The sequence below is a fragment of the Opisthocomus hoazin genome, chromosome 15 (assembly GCF_030867145.1).
Source record: "Opisthocomus hoazin isolate bOpiHoa1 chromosome 15, bOpiHoa1.hap1, whole genome shotgun sequence".
In the NCBI taxonomy this organism is placed as follows: Eukaryota; Metazoa; Chordata; class Aves; order Opisthocomiformes; family Opisthocomidae; genus Opisthocomus; species Opisthocomus hoazin.
This window is the reverse complement of record NC_134428.1, coordinates 8,396,375-8,413,805: the sequence shown is the minus strand read 5'-3', so window position 1 is coordinate 8,413,805 and position 17,431 is coordinate 8,396,375. Positions and strand designations below refer to the sequence as shown.

Sequence of the window (17,431 nt, the reverse complement as noted above, 5' to 3'; positions counted from 1 at the left end):
AGTGCATTTCTTACAAGATATTATTGATACAGATTATGATTTGATTTGCTGAGATACCTAGGGCCTTTGTCAGGGGCAAAACTTTATTGAACTAGGAAGTGTACAAGCATAAACCGGTTATAATTCTAAAGACAACGCAGTAAAACAGCCACCAAGGCATAAAAAATGAAATGCTGTAAATGAAAACCACCAATACCTGGAATGCATGTGTCACTTCCATGTGTAAAAGATGTCTAAAATCTGCCTCACTGGACTTCTCCTGATATCTCCCTAGAAAGCTGAGGACATCTTCCTTATCGACCTTCAAGGCAGTCTCAAGCTCATGCTTCACCTATGCGTTAAGAATGCAAATAAGCAAATTGCATTCAGTATGAATCCTGTACATTATGAAAGATGAAAGAAGTCATCCCTACATATTATGAAAAATGGAAGAATTGCGAGCTATTACATTGTGGCTCAGAACAAAAAATGAGCAGAGCAAGAAAAAAATAACTGTGTCTGGTAAGAAAGATGAATAGATACACCTCCATAAGGATGAAAACCCTGAATCTATTCCAACACAGTACTTGTTATTATTATTAATATTCATGCATAATAATATTTTAAAAATAATATATTAAGTATTATTGTGATTTATTACCACACAACATATTATTCTATATTATTATACAAAACGTTGTAGTAGGGAGGCACCAACCACATTATTGCCCTCTGAACTTACTGGTCGCAGCATTTACACGGTGAGCAACCAAAGACCTATAGCAAGTTAGGTCTGAAAAGACAATAAACTGTAAATAAGCAGGTAACTAATCTCTCCTTCTAACTGAATTTAATGGGAAATTTACTCACATTTTGGTGACTTCGAGTTATAATGCATATTTCAACATCTTTGGGAAACAACCTGTAGTTATAAGGATGAGTTAACCCAGCACAAATCTGAAAAAGAAGTTTGAGAGAAAATGCAAGGACTGTAAGATATATACAGCATATCACTCCTTTGCCGGCTTTTTTGGTATGCCACATTAAAGGAAATTCTTGTATAACTCACATAGGGGTTATCAGGTTGGTAACCAAGTGTAAGAGTTTGAACTGTTTCCTCCATCCCATTTATCAAAATGTTTGTTTCCAAGAAATAGTGCTTTTGCTTTTTGTCAACCGTAAATGTCTCCTGCAGAAGGAAGCTCTGCAGAGCGGGCACTTTAAAAGGATGCCTGGAACAAAACAAGGAATCAGCAAAGTGTCAAAGATCTTAATAGACAACTACAAAAAGAAATCTTGCAGAGTTCAACTTGAACTCCAAAATTTTCAGTTGCGGATGCCGTCAGGTGCACAAGCAAAGCAGATAGAACCAGGAGCTCTAAGAAATTACTAGAGCACGATTACAATTTCATACAAACCACACACATTTCCCAGAATTTCTGATAAAGTTTCCACCCTGGATTCAGGAAAGGCTCGGAAGAGCATGGGAGAGGGCGATGCTCTGAAAGTCTGACATGCATAAGCGGTACATACACTTCGTACACCTGCATGGCCGGGCCCTCATTTCAAACAGGGACACTGTCCAACAGCTTATGGCAGCTTCGAAAATCTCACCTGTCAACCACATTTTGTGCTTTCTGTGGAAAAAATATCTGCATGCCAAGAATCCTACACAACAGACGTTTAGCCACTACATCATTCTCAGAGTAGTTTACAACTTCAGTGTAATGTTTTATGGGCTTTATTAAATATTTCTGCACATTTACTTAGTTTGATGTCTTGGAAAAATGCATTAACTTTTATAGGCAGACATTGGACTGCCTTTATACATGTTAGGATATCTGGTAGAGCTCTTCATTCTTCATTTACGTATTCTTTCCATTATTGAAAAGGCATCTCACAGTTTTTTACTTATCTCCAAGACGCACAGTGGCTCCTAAGGAAACCTGTGCACTCCTGTTGACCCTACTATGCCTTAAGAAAGCTGAGATGTCCCCAGAGATGATCCACATGTCTCAAGTATGAGCACACATTTTTACCAGGGCCTTCAAGCTGTGTTTTGCTAATGGATAATGAAAAGAGAAATTTCAGACCCAGCCAATAACCAGAGGTAGCACACTCATTCTCATCAGGAAATGGAAAGGTGCTCCAAAAACTAAACAAGACCACTTGTTCTGTGTTTTAAGGCGGATGCCTTTGGTTTAGACCGGCTATATTATTTCTAAGAACTAGAGAGAAGGCATCTGGATGGCACAGAGGATCAGATGTGGATTTTGGAACTTCTCACCACTTCGAAGCTTGGACACACCGTAAACCCTGCTGTTTCCATGAACAGAGACTACACGCCCCAGAGAGCTGCCAACAAACGCACTGCCACAGCACACACAGCCTGTTGCCTTTGGCAACTTTGATCACTACCATTTCAACAAGGAGGGCAAAAGCTAACGGATGCAAACAACCAGCCCACGAAGGCGGTGTGCTTGGGTGAGTTCAGAGAGCCAGACAGGTGGGAGCACAGGCTCTGTGCATCTGGCACTTCCACGCTGTCAAGCCCAGAACGTTTCCCCAGAGCATCAAGATGCACATTAAATTTAGGCCAAAACATTCTTCAGAGACAGAAATAAGACAACTACTGAACCTGAAATGGAGAGTTCCACGTTTCTGATAGAGCATATTCTCCTTCTTCAGCTCTTCTACCTGACCTTCAAACTGCAGCATGACAGGCAGACTTTTGTAATTTCTCCATACAGCTTTCACAGAAAAGTTTGTCTTCTTAGGCTGCACTCAGATCATGAGACCAGAAGAGGAAAGGACAATTGCATCAGATTTACTGCATTCATATTCAGGAACGTCAACAGAGAAACCACCCGTTCAACAGGCTGCAGCGAGGCTGTCATTTCACAGATCAGCCCCTTTCTGCTTCAGTTCAAATCCCGATCTCCATTTATGTAGGATTAAAAGGGACATCAGTAGAAAACTGACTTCAGCAGAAGACAAATGGCCTGTGATGTATCACTTGAGTGTAACTTATTTGCAGTATGAGCAAGCTTCAGCTTTGGTGCCAGTACATTTACATACAAAAACTGATTGGATTTTCAAAGCATGGAATGTGACCAGAAAAACACTTTTTGTTTTAAGAAGTCCTGCAAGGAACTGACCAAAGTAACTGATCAAAGTATCTCTTTGGAGGGCAAACTGCTGATTACACTTCCTGTGCTGCAGACACCAAGCAAAGCAAAAATGATTTTAAGATTGGAAGGGATGTAGAGGCTAAAATAGCACATAAACCCTATGCTCACTAGTAGGTAAGATATTTTTATCCTCCAAGACACCAGAATCTTCCACACCTGCCACACATCGGCATCAAAACTTAAGTAACCACATCTACAGCTCTCTTTCTAGCCATGTAGTCTCCTTCTGTCCTCTTCTCCCTGACTTTCTGTCTGTAGTCAGCCTCCCAAACAGGTGAGAAGCACTCAAAACTACACCACACCAGTTTTGGTTTGTTTTCTTCTCACATCTAGTTTTACACTGCAGATTGTCAAAACAGACAGAAACAGAAGCAGCACCAGAAGTGTTTAAGTTTCAACACTAGCCATAACATCTCTCAGGAGGCTGGCAGACCAGAAAAACACAGTGCTAAGTCAAAGAAACTCCATTTGTATTTCTTTCTTACCACTGTCAGGTTCTGATAGCTGGCTGTGAAGTTAAATTCCTGTTTTGTACTCTTTATCTTAAAGCAGAGCAATTTGGCTTGTTCATTATTCTCCAGACGAATCTCATTCTTTACAAGCTGATTCCACAGAGATACCATTTTGCTATAGCTATGCAGAACATTCCTCCCAAGATGATTTAATGTGGATGCCTGAAAAACAAACACATTAGTCTGGCTAATTAGTTAGGACAGACAGAATCCTATTGTGCCAGCAGCACAGAGGTGAAAAGAATGCACTTTCTTGGAGACCATCATTACAAGAACTATTAGAAATAGTGTGCCAGCTTTTCCATTACCAAAATACTTGGAATTGCCATAAAGTTCTCAAAGTTTATTTTATACCCTCTAAGCAAGGGAGAAAGAAAAAGCTAAATAGTTGAAAATAGTTGATGAATATTTTTTCTCATCATGATTGTTTCTCACAATCCTCCACACCATGCCTGAACCAGCAATAATCTAACGAGGGAAAGCTGCAGTTCAGAATAACAGAACACCTTAGCCATAAACCTAAGTTAAAGATTTAGACAATTGCAGTGAATTCTAAAAGAAAGGCAAAAAATCCAGGCTCTCATCCCATTTATATAGAGATAGACAAGAAGATACACTTCTCCAGGACAAATCCACACTTTGCACAGTGACAGACATTTATCATTTTGCTTAATACACAGCAACTGTGACGAAATCAGTTTTAAACCTCTACTGCATAGCCCAGTCTAAAATAAATGAGCAGGAAGCTTGGACTCGGGGCACACTGGTTCCACCCAGGAGATATTTAATCCTTTTACAGAAAGAATTCCAACAGGAAAGACAGCAGACTACACACTGAGAACTGGCTATTGAAGGTGCTCTCACAGGTTGGTGGGAGACTGGAGTCCTTCTCCAAGTCACAACAAAAGAAGTAACCATTCATTTCTCAGGATTGTTCTGAGCCACTGAACTTTGCAGCACTCTAGCCTGCGACCGGATTACCATTTCTCCTGCTGAATCTGTTCACGTTGCAGAGTTACCTATGGAGATACGTAGTCATTTTGTAGAGATAAAGTGGGATAAAGAGCAGCAGCAAAAACACCTCAGTGGCAAGGTGTTCTGCCACAAGACCAGAACCCTTACATTAACAGAGCTGATAGAGAACTTCTACAAACAGTGCCGTATCACGAGGCAGCAAGTGCCGTGAACATGACAGCCTGTTGAGCAGGATACTCCCCTGGAAGAGGCGGGTTACGTTCATCTCAGGCAGAGGATACCTTTAAATCTAATGCCTCAAATTTAGGTGAATGCTGTAATCACTGGGCTCTTAACTTAGAGGTTTGGCTATTGTTCTTCCTACTTTTTAAATAAAGACACTCTCAGCTGTTCTGTATCACTAGGGAAGAAGTTTTAAACATTTCTTACATGATGATCTAATTTTCCTACTTCCTGCAACTGTTAGCTCAGGGCAGGGACAAGAGAACTTTAAAATACTAACCATTATTTGTGCACTCCTAGGCAGAACTCTGCCATCACATATTTGGGCTTTGTGCAGGGAGTGGTGGAGTCCCGTTCCAAAGCGGGGCAGAGGTGGTGGCCCCAACATTTTTTCAAAGCTAATGAAGAGACCCTGGCTGTGCGATTCGGCTGCCCCAGAGGAAGAACAGCTCATCATAAAAGCACAGAAAACAGATGAGCATAGGCATTTCAAGATCCTCTCTTACAAGCTGGCACACAGTACGTGAGTTTCTCAAACAAGCTACTCCACACAGCACGCCGAACAAGCGTTATTTCAGTATGATGACAGTTTTGATGGGTATCTACCACAAAGCTCACCACCAAAGCCGTACGCTCCAGGGAGCATCAAGTTACTAACCTGCAGATACGTGGTAGCTGGCGTGTGAATGTGAACTTTCCCTTCCTTTTCATTGCCTTGATCTTTATAGAACAGTTCCACTACGAGATTCTTAATGTAGAGCGCCTTTCCAGTTGTCAGCTCCATGGTCAACGAATAAGCAGAATGCTGAGGCTGATCTAGCTTGTGAGCTGCATACAGATATAGCCACGGGGTGTCTATATTTAACCCACCTGAAAGGAACATATATTAAAGCTGGCAGAATAGTGAGATTTTGAGCTACCTGGATTACAACTCCACTACAAACCTGGTATGATGCTGGGGTTTTGGAGTGAGGCTAAAATGCTACTATCAACCTATTCTCTTCCCATCGCCAAAATCTCTGGATGGTACACAATGAAATGGATGTCCTTCATAGCATAACACACCGCATAGTGTAACACATAGGGAGGGTTGCTATTAAATGGAAATTTGTCAAGTCCAGTACCTAAATGGCACCAGGAAAGGGTTCTACTGTATGATCTGCAACAACATGTGAAATCCTTACCTGAACTGTAAGTCTGTAACCATTATTCACATAATTATAATGATGGCCTTAATCAAAGCTGTGCTGGCATTTGGCAATGCAGAAATTCAACTCCGCAATACACCCATTTCAAACAAGATTTGTAGGTTATTTTGGTAATTAGTTTACAGACAGCTCAGAATGTTTATATCTGACAAGCTGCTGAAATGTCACTGGTAGACTGTCAAAACTTTGCTGGTGATTTATCAGACTACACCATTCACTCATCATGACACCGTTCAGTAACTCATGCTTATTTTATGAGACAGTCACAAAGTAATCTCCAAATGTTTAAAACTTTAGAATTAATTTAACCTTAGTGTGTTTCACCTTAATGAGCAGAAAAACATCTGTTAATTCAGTCCACTGTATCAAGCCAGCTGTTTTGCATTAATAAGGATCCAAGTTTTTGTGCGTATGGTGTATACTAGATTTGAAAAGAAACGCATCTCAACAGCAAATCTACACGCTGAGCGAATCGCTGCCCTGATTTACAGCTTCATCTACTGCAGCATACATGGTAGTGGCATTCAATTCAGCTTAAGCACCAAGTGCCAGAAAACTGATCTTTGGCACACCACTGGTAACTTTATGCCTAATTGAGAAAGAACTCTAAAAATGTACAATACAGCTTATTATTATAAAGGCCTACTCCCTGCCGTACATCATGAAGCAAGAGGTCTAAGATAAATGGGATTTCTTAAAAAACATCCGTACATATACATGGGTGTTTAATTTATAGCTTGAAGTACACCATTAGAATTCTGCTCAGTGTCCCATTTTCTAATGTTCTTAAAACAACTCTCTAAAGAATTTTTTTAAAACATGGTTCACTTCTTGGTCAGCTATCTCAGACAAAAGCTAACAGGACATTACCGGTCTACATTAGGAACATGGCCATCAGACAAGCCACCCCCTCTGCACAGCACAGGAGAGGTTACATCTGCAACACTGGATCTGGTTTTGGAGCACCTAGACCAAGGTGGATGGTGAGACACCAGAAAGCCGACCGGAGAGGGTTGCTACCATGACAAAGGGCCTAGACAACAAGACCTGTGCCACAAAGAGAGGGAGCCAGGGAGTCTACTGTGGCAAAGGAACAGGGGAATCTAACAGCTGCCTACAGTTAACTTGTAAGTAAATGGCAAAGATGAGGAACACAAACCCTTCAAAAGGAGCAGACAACACAGGGGACAGTGGCCACAAATTGCACTTGGAGAGGCTAAGGAACTGCTGGAAGAGGCTAGCCAGCTAGGCTGCGGAAAGCTGGAGGTTTCGAAAACTCAGCTAGACAAAGCCACAGCAGATATGACCTGCCACTGGGAACAGTCCTGATTCGAGCAGGAGGCTGGTCTATGTAACTTCCAGGGTCTGCCTCTTCCAACCAGTACTTCTATGATTCCGTCACACCCACAGAAAACTACCTCACAAAATCCCGGCAGCAATTTTCAGTGCCTGCTTTCCTAATCACAGACTGGAAATGGTTTGTGACTGATGAAATACCTCACCTTCCCACTTCTTCAGGCCATTCCTGGACGCACCTTTCCACTGCAGCCCAGCCACAAACGGCACGTGGTCATTATACTGCACCTCAACGTTGGTGCTGCTCTGCAAATAAACCTGAGAGCTGTGCGCGTGCTGCAGCTGCGTTCTGTAATTCACCTGTTTTTCCAGGACTTGAATGGTAAACTGGAAAACAAGTAAAGCAAATTTATATAAAAACAGGATCCCATCTGCATGGTTCTCTAAGCTAACACACACACACACATAGCAGCAGGAAGGTCACAGCTAGTGTCTGCTCTGCACGTTTGCCTTTCACTTTATCGGTCTTCATGCATGCTGACCAATTGCAGATTGGGATTTATTTAATATGCATTTTTTACATCTATGGGAGATTCAAAAAGGAAAATTTCCACTAATTTTTAGACCATTTACTTGGTTTTGGGGGGGAAAAAAAAAAAAAAAAGAGACCATAATTCTAGGTCAGTCTACACTGGGATCCCAGATAAATTCTATCCTTACAGGTACTCCCGATGGAAAAAAAATAACAACAACCCACTTCAGAAAACTATTACCTATTCTTAGAGAAGAGCACAGAAGAACTGCAACTTCTAAGAAATAACACAAAAATTTACAGGAATGGTTTCTGTAGCTTCTGTAAGAACTTTCTCGAAATAAACCAAAAGGTTAACAGGGTATGCCAATTTAAATAATTATTTTCTTTCTTTTTGTAGCCCATAACTCTGCTTCAAAAGAAGGCATAAACCCCCTCTAAGGCTTTTAACCACACTTTACTACATTGGATAACATTTTACTGATCCAGGGTAGAAATTAATTGATAACAAAAACCAAAAGAACAGGTCTGATGTCAGTTCAGCTATTGCACTCCATACCAACTTTCACCTAAATGCTGTAATACCCTCAGTTAATATAACCCACACCCTACTTCCACATTGTATGCGCAAAGGAACCTTCAGAAATCGCTGTGATCATTTTATAGGTGCAAACTCTGCAAAAAACTCAGACCGCATTACACCCAAACATTTTTAGTACTTGAAAAATCCTTCTACTGGCCTTCTCTTGTTCATTTTAAATGTCAGTGATCTCTACGTGCCTGGGTTAAGACCTTACCTAACTCAGACTTCTTAGCCTTGTATATGTGACATATCATTAATGCACAACACAGGAAAAAAAAGTCTTAATAAATAAATCCACCCCAAATTTTTTCTTAGTTTGTCTGTTAAGTATTTGAAGTGAAGGTCTTACTCCTCAACAATCACGATTACCTCCATGAAATAGTTGACTAGAGACGAACTGGAACTGTTCTTCACTGCTTGGCTGATCAGCAGTTTCTTCTTGTTGTGTATTTCATCCCAGTGTTTCCCATAGCTCACTTCCACCTGGGAGGAGAGCCAGGAGGCACTCGCTTCATGTTTCAGGTGAACCTACAGAACAGAAAACCACCTTTTTCCTGTAAAACATGCTTTCTCTTTTTCTCACTGTTGTTAACTGCCTGTAGAAACATTCCCAAGTAGCAAGCAAGACTAAAGCAGAAAAGGTTGCAGATTTTCCAAAGAAAAATCACGTTCCAACAGAAGATATAAATTCATTGTACAAAGCCCAAAACTTTCAGTCTGTGTGCTGCCAGTGAAATTGCTTTTCTCAAGAGCTGGGGTAACTGGACTCCGGTACTCCTGATGGACTGCCCCACACGGATGCACTGTGCAGCTGCAAAGCCTGGCAAGATTTTGCTTCATGGGGAATCCTAACGCTTCTTGGCTTCACTCTAACTTGGACCGAACACAAATCTGAAAGGATACACAATGTCCCATTAATTCCGAAACTTATTTTTCAGCCAGCTCTCTGTCCTGCAGCAAATACGCAGCTTTAATGGTGATTTGCATTTAAATTAACCTTTGTCTTTATGTCATCTGTAAAGGAATAAATATTAAGTAGATCTGATTTTCTGCATGAAAGGGTCACACACACTGGAATTCCTAAGAAAGCATAGAAATCTGAACCAGAAAATTAACACGAAACACTGTAAAATGCCTTATTTTCCAGACATAAAACTTCTGATGAACAAGCAAAGACAGTTCCTGACTTTATTAGTTACAGAAGGATAGAACATGATAAATCACAAACTTATTAATACTATTGTTTTATATATAAAAAAATTTTCCTCAACAAACTTTCTGCAGAGGTTCTGTGAATTAATAGATGAAAAATGGCATCATTGGAGAGTTCCATCACTTACAGCTGTAACAGACTGCACAAATTAGCACCTGGACTAGATCTCTTTGTCTACACAGAAAGCAAAGAGGAACAAGATGAGCAGAAAAAGACTGATCCAGAACTGACATCCTGGGCATTGCTCTGTTTAAAGCCTCAACACGCGAGTGACAGAAGGCTACTCAGCACACAGGTACGCAAGTGCTTCGGTCAGTGTCTCTACCTTGTGATTATAGGTTGGAGTCTGCGTACAGTGAAATTCATGCGCGATCTCAAGTTTGTACACGCCACGGGCACCTGTCTCCGCTTTCACCTTTTGCCGCATACTGCATTCACGATGAAGATTTTTTGCCTCTCCTGTTCAAGTGAAATCACAAAGTTACCTATACAAATAAATCAGAAGTAAACTTTCAAAATGATAATCATATAAACCCAGTGCTGGCTTCAAGGTTTATATTTTTCAAAAGCATCATCTAGTGCTGTTGTGAGTGTTCAGGCATGTTTCTGTTTATGTATATAAAATACTCCGATCAGCATGTCATTGTTAGCAAAATTACAGGGTTATACCTGTGCAGGTTTAAGAAAACTTTACTACTCATATTACTACATGCTCTCTCTGACAGTGCAACATACTTTGCATATACAATCACACTGCAAAGCTTACCATGACTAGCTACTACAAGTATTTAATACCTTGATGTAATCATACTGATATCCACCTGCTTTGTCCAATAACACTAACGCACAGTTCACACCTTGCAGCTAGGAGAACCCAGCCAACTGTTTCTGGGAAACAGTCTCTCATATTTTCAAACATAGGTATGCAATCATTCATTCTGTATAAACACCTGAGAACATAAATTAATTAGGAGCAACTCCCACTGAAAAAGCGATTTTTACTCAAACGTTCGACGTGCTTGTGAAGAGCACATTAAAAAATGAATTGTTTTTTATACGCAGACTCAAAGAGTAAAGCTTATCCAAGTGAAAAGAGAAACTTGCCCTAGGTCTCAGATCACAGTTTAAAAACCAACTGACATCTTTCTTGTTAAGAGAGTGTCCTAAACGTACAGGCAAATAACTTGCAGAAAAAGGAGACAAACGGAATGCTTTTACTTTGCCTCTTTTTCACTGTACCTAGGAGTCCATATTGTATCCTCAAACCATGAGACCACAAGCCCTCACATTGTTGGAGAAGACCGATGACGTGAACTCCAAGAACACCTGGGAGGTAAGTCTCCCCTTCCAATGAGTATTGTCTCAGCTTATCATCAACATTTCTCTCCAGAAATGCTACAAAAAGAGCAGAAGTGATTATGCAGCGGTAGAACACAAAGTCACTTTAGCTAGCAGCAGGAATACTACAGTGGGAAAAGCACCAATGCCTTCAGTCTCATTCCGTCTCACTGAGGAACCCCACGATGTACTACTCCCTGTATAGTAATCAAAACGACAGAGCTGGATGTTCAGTCTCCTTCTGCAACTACATATACAGCCTGTAGACCTTGCTTCTCCGATACTGCTTCAAGTTTAGAGAAACAAACACAGCCAAAGCTGCTTCGAAAAGGAAATCAATTCCAACAGACTGATCTTTTAACTAACTAAGAGCTAACACGTGAACACATGGAAATTTACTTCTACATTAAGTCAGAGGTTTATTTCTTCATTTCCTTCTACATGAAGTCAGAGCCGTTACGGTTGTGGCTTTGCAACAGAAGAACTGATGCAGCCTAGCTCTCCGAGGACAAGAGTCTGAAATCAGACCAGAACCGTTTTTAGATGCAGTCACTGGCAATCCATGTGAAAGCTAAGGACAAAGATTGCACCAAAATATGATCTCCACAATGCAAACTGGCATTCTGCTTTCCTTAAAAGTTAGTTTTATTTGAAAATACTGCATAATCCTATGACATTTCAATGTCTTTGCCACGTGGAGATCATAGTAAGAAATAGTATGGAAAAAATGAGAGCCTTAGAGTTAAATCACTGGTTTATTCCACTGTATTAATTTACCTTTCAATGAATTGATGTTATACAAATAGTAAAGCCCTCTTTCTGCTACCTTCTCTTATATTTTCCTCTTAGTGTATTTGTGAGGGAAAAAAAAAGATTTCAAGATTTTTAGAACAACAGGTCTTAAGAGACGTTTAGCTACAGGTATGTGTCTCTGCACTGTTTCGTACTAACAAAAGTGAAAACCAGAAAATAAGAGTTGTTATTGCTTTGGTGTTTTTTTGTTAAGTGATTTCTTACATCTTCTTCCCTCCACCCTCTTCAACAGTAATTAAAAACAGACTTAAACCCCAATTTATTTTATAATTCCTACTGTTCTGAAATTCATATTAGTACTAATTTATCAAGGATAATAATTTTTAAAAAGAGTCTTACTGATTTGAAAGGAACTTTAGAAATACATGTCCAAAACAAGGCAACCCTAATATACAAGAGCTCCAGAACTTACATTTATATGGCAAATACTTACTGTCCTCTAACCTGAAAGAAAGGCCGCATCCTTCAATAAATTATTCAGGGATACTGAAACAGCTATCTTCTTGCCAAGTTGTTTAGTGATGTTTCCTGACAGAATGATAGGACTGCTCTGCTTTATCAGCTTTACCTCCAGTTGGGTCATGTATCTCTGCTCTCCACTCAGCATCTGCAAATCTGTCATTCCCTAGAATAAACGAACAAATAAAAAACAAAAACAAAACCCAAGCCACTCAACAGTACAAACTGAATAAGTTTTGAGAAAGCAACAGTATAGACTTGCCTGTTTCAGAAATGAGGTGAGAGGAGGAAGAAAAGAGGTTTTTTTCTACACACCCAGCAACTCCCCCCTCCATCTCCCCAAACCATAAAACTTGCTGTTAGTAAATAATGGGCAGCAAGGATGGATCTGTTTTTCCAGTTGTACAAAAATCACAGTGGTGTGAGATGCTATTTCCCTCACCTCCTCCTGCCTTCAGTAGTGACTGAAATCACTAAATATGTTACAGTACTGGGCCAAAAAATAATCTGGTGTTACTGAAAATATTGGCAGTCTCACAGCAGGTAACTAGACTTAGGTTGGACTAGATGCAAACTGAGCAATATGCAACACCAATTAGTGTTTGTGAGAAACACGCAGTCTTTGTTGAAATGTTACTCTAGAAAAAAAATAATCTGTTAAATAACATGCTCACTGTAGGAAAATGGAGTGTGTTTGAAACCAGCTGGCTTTAGCAACCCATATAACCCATGGCATCCTGCTATGGGTATCAATTGCATAATGAAAAAATTGTTAGAGTCCTGGAATAGGAACAAAAATGAAGCAGAGTTTCAGCGACAAACTCCCAGCTGCACTTTTGTTTGCTTTTTCATCCAAGTTCAAACATTGGCATTCTTTTGTGTATTCCCTAGTGCTTGAAAAAAAAACACAAGTGCTGTGACACAAAGAACAGAATCTTGGAGATTCTTACATCTATAGAGTCCACAGAAGTGAAGAAATTAGCCTGGGCTTACTCGGAGTCTTTATGCATGGTCAGAACACAGGTCTGAAAAACTGTGTGATGACACACGCACATAACGAGCTACAGCCCACACGAGTCAGTGCGATCTTCTCTACTGACTTCACCCTGGAAGCAGCCCAAAGGTTTTGAGTACATCTGAATGTGAAAAAATTGTTTTCCATTACTTGCAAAAGCTTTTAAAACTCAGCAATTTCACACTGAGACTATCTCAAAAATATATAATAAAGAGAACTGGTAATTTCTCTGATGGATTGCTCACAAAACTGTTTTTCAGTATGTGTGTTTCTCATTGCCTTTCTTTCCTGTGCTTTTATTTAAGTATTCATCCTCATATGAGAGCTCGTGACCTAAAAACGTACCTTAATGTAATATACATCTCGGTCATCTACTATCAGCTCCAGGTGTCCAATTCGTGAATTTTTAGGAAACTCAATTCTCCCTTGGAGAAAAATAAAACCGTTTACTTTTTCTGGACATCTACTGTTCAGTGATGCTTCGAAAAACTGTACCCAAAATGACAGTTACCATTGTTGTGCACAATATGCTACAGAGTAAATACATGACAAATATCAAAGCAAAGGAAGGAAGGAAGTTAGGAGCAGAGCTTGCAAAGGCACTGAAGTGTCCTCAGAATAGGCATCTCATTTTGAAAGGACAGTCCGATGAGAAGAGGCAACGAAGCTGTCTCCAACAAACCAGCTTAGTTCTGGAAGCGATGTATACACTTCCTTTAGGCCTGAGGTAGAACTTGTACGCTGTGTTGTGTTGTGGAGACATATCACGAGCTCAGAATACTGCGCACCCAAAGCTTTGCACAGTGCAGGTAAATCTTCCAGGCAATCCATTTGAAAATAACCAGGAACAAACAAATAAATAAATTTTTAAAATCTTGGGGGACAAATTCTAAATATGTGACATGGTCGAATACATCAAAAAAACCCAAAATATCACCTGACCAGCATGGCAAAGAAGCTGAAATATGTTGTCTATAATATTATCATATACTTATCAGTTTACATTGCATCAGTGTGTCTATTGATGTTGTTTTCTATGTTACACTGTAATTGAAATGTTACTTTTTTATTATAATGCACAGCAACATCATCGTCAGTACTTAATTGCTTTGGCAACAAGTAATTTTGTATCCTAACTAACAGAATACAGCAAATCGAACTTCAGGAACAGTAAGGCCAGTTCAGCATACGTAAAAGGTTACAGAACAATCCACTGCGATCCTTAGCCTTAACTTTCATATACACTGGTACAGCTTTCCTCTTCAGCGCGAGTTCGTGAACCAGGCACTGAACCTCTGACTGTGCAAAACAGTCGTAACCAAGACGCAAAAACTACTGGGAACGGGTGTTACCCAAAGCAGCAAACTGAATGGCGATCACACAATAATGCAGTTCTAGCATTACATTGACTGAAATCTATTGTTATTTCTCTGTTAATGCTGAGGACGTTCTCCTGACTGACATTAACTGATGGTTCTTAGCTGAAAAACCTACCATCAATTTCTATTTTTTTCTTTGGTTGTATAAATTGGATTCTGAACTTCTTTTGTGGGACGCTAAAATTTAGGTCAACACTGACATCCCTTTTCAAGTCTGACTTTGGAGTCCCAATGAAGAAGTGGAGCACAGCTTCGTTTGGGATCCATGAATTCTCCTGAAAGACAGAAGGGATAACCACATTTGCAATTGGCACGGCACTTACAAAGCAATTGATCACACCGAGTCACACCACACGACCATAGCCACCTTCACTGCTACAGTCATTTTTCACCTATCTGCTTTTCAAGACTTTCAGCAAGAAATGTCCATTTCTCACAGGCTGTATTTCCCATTCCCTGTCCAGTGCTTGTCTTGGGAAACGCTGTCTGAACACCTTGAATTTCACAGCATACTGACCTTCTCTTGAAATTATGCTGAGTCCTGCCAAAATTTATGGAAAATCAGCCCACACTTCCAGTTATAAATTCAAGCTCCATAGCTCAGGCCTAAGTGACTAGGATTCGGCAGGGCTGCCTGAAGCGCTTACTCTGGCATCAGCGGTGGGATACAGCACCCGGCACCATGGCCCTGCAGAAGGTGGGTGTCTCAGCTGTCAGGTCTGGCCCTGCCCCGCCTGCAGACCTCAGACTCTCAGGCAGAGGTGACTGCCTGTTCCCCTTCCTGCTCTTAGTGGAGGAAATCAGAAAAGCAAAATCACGAAGGGGAAGTTCCTCTGCTTCTGGCTCTTATCTCACTGTCTTAGAGATACTGAGAAGTGTCTGAATACCGCCAAAGCCCAAATTGTCTCCCAGGGAAAAGAATTAGCTCAAGCCCAGCAGCATACTGGGCTGTGACAGCAGACAAGACTCCGGCCCCTGTGCATGTTAAAGACCTGCACTATCACTTTAGAAAAAGCCATGAATTCTTCATGTCCCTTGCAGAAGCTGAAAACCATTCCTTCCTCAGGCTTGCCCAGACTAACTTATTAAAACAACTGACAGCCTTCTGGAGTGGATTCACAGGAGCCTAACTCCTGCTCTTAAACAAGGTGTTGAACACAAATTAACTACTTGCGTTTTGAGGTTTTTTGTCACAAAGAGAAGCAAGTCATTGCAGCAAGGCCAGGGTGTTTAGCACTGGGCAGCAAGTCAAAAATCCTGGTCTCTACTTCCGCTTCTATCAGTTTTATCTAATCAAATCACTTCACATCCGTGTGTGCTGTTTTGTGTATGGAAACAGCATGTACCTATTACCAGCATCAATAATTTGTTTTCAGTGTATTTTCCCACTGTAATGGGAATAGAAACAGTAATAATGTAGACTATGGAACCCTGTTAAGTTGAATATACACAATACTGAGATATACCATTCTTTCACTAAAACCAAAGCCAAAGTAAAGCATGCCATAAAGGTACCTGAGGAATATAGTCATACGCAGCCTCCACAATGTACTGCTGCAGGCCTCTGTCTTGCTTCGTTAATGTGACAGCCACTCTCCAAGGCCCAGTAAGGGGCAAAAGCAGACCACTGACTGGGTCAGGATACGACATTTCAGAACACAGCTCCCAGCCAGTCACCTCAGACACTGGTGGAAGAGAACACTGGAACATGCAGTTACAACCACAAACAAAGAAAACATGCAAATGAACACTGCACTGAAGACCTTTTAGAATTAGTATGTAAAAAAGAAATTCTGCAGAATAAAATGATCTGTTGCAGATATTTCAGAATGATCAAGCTTTCCAAGGCAAACATGATGGCTAGACTCACCTTCCTTCCTAGTGCAAGATCTGGTTTCTGCGTGGTCTTGGAAAACATCTACATCTTCTGTCTCACCCACCATTGTGAAGTAGAGTTTAGAGCTACAATGAAGAATTTCGAATAGCCATTTAAAAACACTTGTGTTAAAGTTACAGTAATATTTAAACAAACTTCTCAGTTATATGCCATCTTCTCCCAGATGGGAAAACCAAGAAAGATTAAGTTCTGCCAAAGTCCATCTACATTTCTACTAATTAGCAGTAATTTTTATCCACAGTTTCCACGTTTAATCTGTCGCTATCTTGAGATTCCTCTGCAGTTCTTCACAGTCAGTATTGGATTTCTCTGTTCTGAGGTCACCTTCTTGCAACTCCACCCACTTCCTGGTCTCTGGACATTTTTTTTTCCCTTAGGCTATGTATGGACATCAGTTTTGTTCCACACTTGAAGTTCTCCCAGAAATTCAGAACTTCACTAAACTGCTTGTACAAGAATCATGGTCTCTGCACTTGACTGAAGCAAGAGAGTTAATGCAGTATCTAACAGACTCTACAGTCAGTCTTTTGTTCAAATAATGCACAGTACAGGTTTGTAATTATTTTGACTTTCACTCTGGTCTGTCACGCATCCCAGCTGTGAAAACCAGAATGACATCAGTAAATTTCCCAGAGTTCTAAGGGAATGGATGGTTTAAATGCAAAGTCTAGAGTCATTTACAATATGCCATCACACCGATGACCTCAATGCCTTCTACCTGGACTCCTATCAAATCTGAAAGTCCAAAGAAAAGAGAAAGCCAGCAGAAAATAAAAAGAGCTAACCAGCCTAGCTTACATTAACACAAGTAATTCATTT

At 40.4% G+C, this 17,431-nt stretch overlaps 1 protein-coding gene across 1 annotated transcript in view; it reads right to left on the bottom strand.

The window, feature by feature from the left end:
• LOC142363277 (uncharacterized) overlaps positions 1 to 17,431 on the bottom strand; it is a 100,195-nt gene that overhangs the window by 43,024 nt on the left and 39,740 nt on the right. The window contains exons 20-34 of the mRNA XM_075436723.1: positions 16,586 to 16,677; positions 16,231 to 16,400; positions 14,831 to 14,990; positions 13,682 to 13,761; positions 12,307 to 12,487; positions 10,951 to 11,106; positions 10,037 to 10,170; positions 8,868 to 9,026; positions 7,590 to 7,770; positions 5,538 to 5,749; positions 3,656 to 3,844; positions 2,618 to 2,757; positions 1,049 to 1,211; positions 850 to 936; positions 197 to 331 (exon numbers count right to left, since the gene is read on the bottom strand). Of these exons, the coding sequence (XP_075292838.1) occupies positions 197 to 331; positions 850 to 936; positions 1,049 to 1,211; positions 2,618 to 2,757; positions 3,656 to 3,844; positions 5,538 to 5,749; positions 7,590 to 7,770; positions 8,868 to 9,026; positions 10,037 to 10,170; positions 10,951 to 11,106; positions 12,307 to 12,487; positions 13,682 to 13,761; positions 14,831 to 14,990; positions 16,231 to 16,400; positions 16,586 to 16,677 (2,239 nt within the window). The remainder of the gene's footprint in view (positions 1 to 196; positions 332 to 849; positions 937 to 1,048; positions 1,212 to 2,617; positions 2,758 to 3,655; positions 3,845 to 5,537; positions 5,750 to 7,589; positions 7,771 to 8,867; positions 9,027 to 10,036; positions 10,171 to 10,950; positions 11,107 to 12,306; positions 12,488 to 13,681; positions 13,762 to 14,830; positions 14,991 to 16,230; positions 16,401 to 16,585; positions 16,678 to 17,431) is intronic.